General features: G+C 38.4%; 1 protein-coding gene across 1 annotated transcript; it reads left to right on the top strand.

The window, feature by feature from the left end:
* The first annotated feature begins 7,254 nt into the window (after positions 1 to 7,254).
* LOC116476154 (olfactory receptor 51F2-like) lies at positions 7,255 to 8,205 on the top strand. Its single transcript, XM_032165873.1, has one exon. It carries the CDS (start codon positions 7,255 to 7,257, stop codon positions 8,203 to 8,205), a length of 951 nt encoding a protein of 316 aa, XP_032021764.1.

Below are 8,205 nucleotides of genomic sequence, written 5' to 3' on the forward strand. Positions count from 1 at the left end.
AGACCAGCCTGGGCAACACATTATCTCTAAAAAAATACAAAAACAAATTAGGTGGTAAGGTAGAGTGAGTCTGTGATCCTACCTGCTCAGGAGGTTGAGGTGGGAGTATCACTTGAGCCCAGAAGGTCAAGGCTGCAGTGAGCTATGATCGTGCCAATACACTCCAGCCTAGATGACATGGTGAGACCCTGTTTCAAAAAACAAACAAACCCGAATAGTCCAAAAACTGAATTTGACTCATTAACCTATAATTCTGTTGTTAAAATAATGTGATTATTTAAGCAGAAACAACGAATATGGGAAATCTGGGGTCATATGCCTGGAAGTGCAGTGTTGAGCCTCAAAAAGAAGTAATTTGTCCAAATATTACAGTGATTTATCATTAATAGGGTTTAAGTTTTTAATTATTTCTCTAGTAGTGGGAATGGTATTGTATCATTTGTAATAATAGACATTAATTTCCCTAAAGAGATTAGGACATTCATGCCAGGCTGATAAGGAAAAGATGGACATGTCAGTTAACTTAGGTTACATATGTCAGCAGTGTCTATGAAAATGAGCAAAGCTAATCTAAGTATCCATAGCTCAAATCCCTATGCTAACAGCCCCTATTATATAATATAAACTAGTCAATTTTACCAGTAGTCTTCATAATTTAGCACATAAGGAAATAATTGCTTTTTAATTCTCCTGAATATTGATAAGAAAATGGGTTTTAAATAGAGTAACAAACACCAGGAAGAGAAAAATAAGCCTATCAAGTATCAAGTGTTTGAAAACCTGATGCCTGTGCATTTATATGACTATGAAGAGCCAGGGGACAGTGACTGTATACAGCTGTTGAGGGAAAAGAAAATCACATAAACACTTGCGTTTTTAATAATTCACATACATGTGTAACACTATAGTTTATTTTTTATTAATATTATTAATAAAAATTAATTATTCCACTAATTTTCACCACCATAGAAAAGTATTGATGTGTAGCATAATGGAGCTTTTAACAAATTTTAAATTTACACGGATGGAATTAAAATCCGGCTTTTTCAATATATGAAAGAGTGCAAATTATTTAACCTCTCTAATTTTTTATCTTGCATGGCTAAAACCCTGTAATCTTGTAAGTATATGATTTTTAAATTCAATGAAATAATTCACATAAACCACATAGTACCAGGCCTGACACATTGTAGGATTCTATCAATGGTAGGTTTCAACTACCTTGCAAAGTAGTTATAACTATTATCATCTCCAATTTACCAATGAATAAAGAGCATCGACAATATTCTAAGTTAGCCCTTTGGTTCCAAAGTTTTTGTTACTATTAAATATCAAACACCTCCTCTTCTTTCAAACTGTATTACTCAAGATTCTCCAAGAAAAGAGAACCAACTGAATTTCATATATGTATATAAAAATTGAGGAAGGCCATCTGCTTTACTCAGTCTACCAATTCAAACGCTAATCTCTTCTGGAAAAACCTTCCCAGACATACCCAGAAATAATGTTTAATCATATATCTAGGCATCCGGTGACAGTCAAGTTGACACACAAAATTACCCATCATACCCTTCCCCTCATGCCCATGTGTTTTAAACTATGCTTGGAACTTAGGTCTCAGTCTAGACACCATTATTTGCTGGAAACCATTCCTCATTCCCCAAAATGAGCTTGTTGCCCTCTTTATGTGCTGTCGTAGCATTCCAAATTTACTATCCACACTATAATTCCACTATACTTGTCTTTGTCCTCTAGTCAACTACTCATGATGGGATCAGGGACTTTGTTGTGATTAACATTTAATTCCCTATGCCTTGTCCACAGTAGATGTACAGTACATATTTGCTGAATTACTGAATGTATCTGTCGGATTTTCAGTATTTGTGCTTGGATTAAAGTGACTGTTTTGTCCTGCAGCATTGGAAAGTCACCACTGCTCCATTTCTGGCTCATGCTGTGCATTAAAGTAGGGTTTCTTACAAGTACTATCTCACAGGCTCCCTCTTGCTGGTTCTAGGTTTGTCCTCTGTATGGCACACAGATCAAATGTAATTATTTTCCAGTAAAGCAACATTCAGCCATTTGAACGCAGCCATATGTTTGTTCTTAGTCTTCTCTTTTTCTGGCTGATTATACATTTTGTAACTTCCAAGTGTCCCTTTTTTCTTTATGCACCCATTATTGTACTTTCTTTTTCTTGTTATTTTTGGTTTGTTGCTGTTGCTGTTGTTTTAATTTTTATTTTACTTTAAGTTCCAGGATACATGTGCAGAATGAGCAGGTTTGTCACATAGGAATACGTGTGCCATGGTGGTTTGCTGCACCTATTGACCCATCCTCTAACTTCCCTCCCCTCCCCTACCCACCCCCACAGGCCCTCATGTGTGTTGTTCCCCTCCTTGTGTCCATGTGTTCTCATTGTTCAACACCCACTTATGAGTAAGAACATGTGCTGTTTGGTTTTCTGCTCCTGTATTAGTTTGCTGAGGGTGATGGCTTCCAGCTTCATCCATGTCCCTGCAAAGGACATGATCTCATTTCTTTTTGTGACTGCATAGTATGCATGGTATACATGTACCATATTTTCTTTTTCCAATATATCATTGATGGGCATTTGGGTTGGTTACATGACTTTGCTATTGTAAACAGTGCTGCAATAAACATACATGTGCGTGTGTCTTTATAGTAGAATGATTTATATTCCTTTACATATATACCCAGTAATGGGATTGCTGGTTCAAATGGTATTGCTGGATCTAGATACTTGAGACCTCAGAAATAACACCACACATCTACAACTATTCACTCTTTCACAAACCTGACAAAAACAAGCAATGGGAAAAGGATCTCCTATTCAACAAATGGTGCTGGGAAAACTGGCTGGCCATATGCAGAAAACTGAAACTGGACCCTTTCCTTACACCTTATACAAAAACTAACACGAGATGAATTAAAGACTTAAATATAAAACCCAAAACCATAAAATCCCTAGAAGAAAACCTAGGCAATACCATTCAGGACAGGCATAAGCTAAGACTTCATGACGAAAATGCCAAAAGCAATTACAACAAAAGCTAATATTGTCCTTTCAATACACCTTGGCAAGAACAAGACTAATAAAATCAATGCTTTTAGGCCACTGGAATACCATGTAATAAAATTAGTGTTATTCTGTGGAAGGGACTAAAATGTCTCTAAGGTACTTTCCAGTTATAAAATTCTAGGACTCTACATGACTCTAAAACGGTATGAATTAAGATGTTTAAATTCAATGTTCCGGGTTGTCTTAGAGGAGATGTCCAAAGCCAAAATATAATTTCTTTTTTTTCTTTTTCTTTTTCTTTTTTTTTTTGACAGAGTCTCACTCTTGTTGCCCAGGCTGGAGTGCAGTGGCACAATCTTGGCTCACTGCAACCTCTGCTTCCCGGGTTCAAGCAATTCTCCTGCCTTGGCCTCCCGAGTAGCTGGGATTACAGGTGCCCGCCCTCATGCCCAGCTAATTTTTTGTATTTTTAGTAGAGACGAGGTTTCACTATGTTGGCCAGGCTGGTCTCGAACTCCTGACCTCGTGATCCGACTGCCTCAGCCTCACAAAGTGCTGGGATTACAGGCGTGAGCCACCGCCTCCAGCCCCAAAATATTATTTCTTTGTAAATCCTCCTGCTGTGACTTTCCTGTCTATGACCACTGGTTTTTAATATTAACTTTCTTGGTCATTTATTTTATTTAAATTAAGTGAGTTTAAATTTCTATTGATGGTTCTAGCCATAAGTGCATTATTTTTTATTATAACTTTATTCTTCTAATAGGTATAACTTAAAATGTTCTTCTAAAATTATCTGATGAATAAGGATCTTATTTTTATTTTTTTATATTAATTTTGGAATGATGTCAGGAAACTGAATGATAAACTGATTTTATTTTAGTTAATATACTCTTTCGTCAAATATGCAGTTAATGGAACAAGAATCACTTCATAATCAGCAAAGTGGCTATTCCAAATTCACTATAATCCATACCTGAAATTTTCTATATGAGACCTTTTCCATAATATTTCATGTATTTAGGATATTAAATAATACCAATAAGCTTATTGTTGTGACATTTTTAATTGCAATTACATTGAATAAAAAAATGGAGATTATCTAAGTCAACCCTTCTTACTATTAACATTAAATGGCAGCCGGGCGTGGTGGCTCATGCTTGTAATCCCAGCACTTTGGGAGGCCGAGGTGGGCGGATCACGAGGTCAGGAGATCGAGACCATGGTGAAACCCCATCTCTACTAAAAAAAAAAAAATACAAAAAATTAGCCAGGCGTGGTGGCGGGCGCCTGTAGTCCCAGCTACTCAGAGAGGCTGAGGCAGGAGAATGGCGTGAACCCGGGAGGCAGAGTTTGCAGTGAGCCGAGATTGCGCCACTGCACTCCAGCCTGGGCAACAGAGCGAGACTCCGTCTCAAAAAAAAAAAAAAAAACATTAAATGGCAAGACCAAAGACATATGGCTATTTCGTGACTGATTCAAAACTGAGCAGGCTTTGATGAAAAATATGCCGGCTTCTCAGTGGCCTGTAAGAGCAGGAGTAAAAGCTTAGACTGGACAGCAATAGTAGACAGAGATTTAAAAAAAAAGTAGTCAACAATACAACATGCAGTCCCAAGAGGTATCATAAAGTAAGATTTGGAGCTGGAATGTTTCACTAGTGAAGGAGGTAAAATTGTGTGGCTATAACACAGCTGCATGAGTGCATTCTCCATATCAAGTGGTTGGAGTCATCATAGTTCTGAATGTTGATGAATGACCAGTGGGATTCTAGCCAATGCCTAGGTCTATGAGAAAAGTGCCCCATCTTCTTGAGGTCAAGAAGAACAAAACATTAATATTCAAAGCACTAACAGATTGGCTTAGTGAGGGTCTTAGCAAGATTTTCCAGTACCTAAGAGTCCCAGATGACAAGAGTAAAGTCAACATGGAAAAGAAGAAAGGAAAGAGAAGAAAACTCACCTAGGACCTCACCTGCATAGCAATAAGACTCATTTCAGATGCCACTTCCTGGTGGAGTTAAAAGCTCAAGTGTTATTTACCTTGATGAAGATAGACTTTGAAAGCATACTGTCCTGAGTCTTGTATGTAAGCAAAGGGTGGCAATAATTGCAACAATATTAGGCTAGAAAGGGAAGTATCTGGTATCAGGCCTCTGCGTATCTAGTTCACTCCTATCCCTGAAGCTTAATACAGTTGGCTTTTAAAAGACTAATTGCTAAAGGTGGTGTTACAGATAATTTTCTTCAACAGTTAAATATCAACTCAGCTATAGTGACAACATATAAGAAAATCAAGAATCAAGATCAGAAGTGTAAACCTAGACTAGAAACAACTCTAGCAAGGTATGGGTAAAATCCATTGACCAAGAAATAGCAAATGGGCTATTTTGACTTGTATAGAATTATTTCTTTATATACAATTATTTTCTTAAAAGGCTACATATATATAATGTATTATAAAGTTCCATGATAATAGAGGTTTTTTTTCTTAAGGCAGGTTAGTTTAATTTTATAGAAGGAATGCTTTCAACAATTCAAATGACATAATTAGAGAAAAAAGTGACAAAAAATGAAGAGATGAATACTGATTATAACTTATTCCCAGGACAAAAGGCGATTTATTTCTGTAATTATTGACCAAAGCCTGACAATTCCATAATTAGATGAGGTAAAAGCCAAATTCTTTTTTACATATGTTACTGTTTCAAAACAATCCTAGTGGCAGAATTCTGACTACTGAGACCAGAACTGCTCATAAAATCTGGAAGTTTTTTTCTTTATCACAAGGCCCTGTAGATGGACAAATTTAAACATCAGATAGAACTTCACTTTTCTGAAGTGATAGAACTTCACTTTTCTGATAGAACTTCACTTTTCTGGTTGATGAGATATTTTCTCACGGTGGCAGTCTTAACCAGTAAGAATCTGCAAAACCACATTATGAATGAGAAGCAAAGTAAGGTGCTTCATGTCCTCCTGCCTCCTCAGGCCAGCCTCTAATGCCCACACCTGCACAAAACTGCCCAGATCTCCTGTCTTCATTTGTCTTGATTTTCTTTCTTTGCAAAGAAAGCAAATTGCAAAAGCAGACGCAGAAAGGGAGGCCGCAAGAGAGTTAAGAAGGAAAGGTGACAAACATGAATGCTCCTTGGACATACAAAAGCAGGAGCTGAATTTGTTTCTTGTGGGCCATCAGTGGAATTCTTGTTTTAAAAAAAAACCCAGCCAGGCTTAGTGGCTTACACCTGTAGTCCTACTGCTTGAAAGGCTGAGGCAAGCGCATCACTTGAGGCCAAGAGTTTGAGTCTCCACAAAAAGCAAACAAACGAAAAATAGTGGGGCATGGTGGCTAGAGCCTGTAGTCCTAGCCACTCAGGAAACTGAGACAAGAGGAGTTTGAGAAAGCAGTGAGCCATGATTGCACCATGCAGTAGAGTTTTTAAACAAATATTCACATACATGTATATTTTTCTTAAATAATAAATTTTACTTTTAAAAATGAATACCTCTTTGAATTTCCCAATTAATTTATGGTATTTTCAAATTACTTTTGAGCTCTTTGTGTGGACAGTACAAAGGAACAGAGAAACTGACTAGGGTCAAAGTGAAAGGGGACCAAAAGTATCCCTGGGTTTTTTTGTTTTTGTGTTTGTTTTTGTTTTGTTTTGTTTCAGACAGAGTTTCACTCTTGTTGCCCAGGCTGGAGTGCAAAGACGCGATCTCGGCTAACTGCAACCTCCGCCTCCCGGGTTCAAGCGATTCTCCTGTCTCAGCCTCCCAAGTAGCTGGGATTACAGGCATGCACCACCACGCCCAGCTAATTTTGTATTTTTAGTAGAGATGGGGTTTCTCCATGTTGGTCAGGCTGGTCTCAAACTCCCTACCTCAGGTGATCCACCCACCTCGGCCTCCCAAAGTGCTGGGATTACAGGCGTGAGCCACCATGCCTGGCCACCTCTGGGTTTTTAAAAAAAGAGGTGCTATTCTCTATTGTGAATCAGGAAACAAGAATCACGAAGAGGAAGTTCAACTCAGCAGGGAAAAAAATATCAAAACTGAGAAGTAGAAAGATGTTAAAATCCTAAAAATAATCTCCAATTTGATTTATCTGACTACAGTTAGTAGAAATCATAACAAAACTGATGAATGGTTTTATCATTTCTCATTCTAGGACATTTATTGCAACAGAATTATTCTTCCATAGTAATCATGTCATCTTTTCTTAACATCACTTCCTCTTCTCTGATCTTTTTCCTGACTGGAGTTCCAGGACTAGAAGTTGCTCATGCCTGGATCTCCATCCCCTTCTGCTGTCTCTACATAACTGCTTTCTCTGGAAATGGCGTCATTTTATTTGTCATCATCACTGAGTCCAGTCTCCACAAACCTATGTACTCTTTCCTCTCTATGCTCTCAACTACTGACCTGGGCTTGTGTGTTTCGACACTAGTCACTATGCTGGGCATATTCTGGTTCAATGCAAGACAGATCAGTTTCCACGCCTGTGTTGCCCAGACATTCTTCATTCAACTTTTTACTGTCATGGAGTCCTCAGCGCTCCTGGCAATAGCCTTTGATCGCTTCGTTGCCATTTGTAACCCACTGAGGTATGCTACCATCTTCACTGATTCCAGGATCGTCAAAGTACGGTTTGCCATCCTTATCAGGGGAACCGTGATCCTATTGCCTCTGGCCCTACTTCTTAAACGTCTGCCCTTCTGCCGAAGTCATGTGCTCCATCATTCCTACTGTTTCCATCCTGATACCATCCAGCTCTCATGTTCTGACAATAAGATCAACAGTGTTTTAGGACTCACTGCCCTCATAGTTACTGCAGGAGTGGACTCCATCTTTATTCTTCTCTCCTATATCCTGATTATTAAGACCGTCCTAAGCATTGCTTCCCCAGAGGAGTGGCATAAGGTCTTTAGCACTTGTATCTCCCACACAGGTGCTGTTGCCATTTTCTACATCCCTCTCATTAGTTTGTGCTTTGTCCATAGGTTTGGGAAAAGAGCGCCTCCTTATGCACACACTCTCATGGCCAATGCGTATTTGCTTATTCCACCAGCAATGAATCCTATTATTTATAGGGTGAAAACCAAGCAGATCCATAGGGCCATTAAAAAAATCATTTTTCCCAAGGAATCTGTGTTGTGA

The sequence above is a fragment of the Hylobates moloch genome, unplaced genomic scaffold (assembly GCF_009828535.3).
Source record: "Hylobates moloch isolate HMO894 unplaced genomic scaffold, HMol_V3 SCAFFOLD_11, whole genome shotgun sequence".
NCBI classification, from domain to species: domain Eukaryota; kingdom Metazoa; phylum Chordata; class Mammalia; order Primates; family Hylobatidae; genus Hylobates; species Hylobates moloch.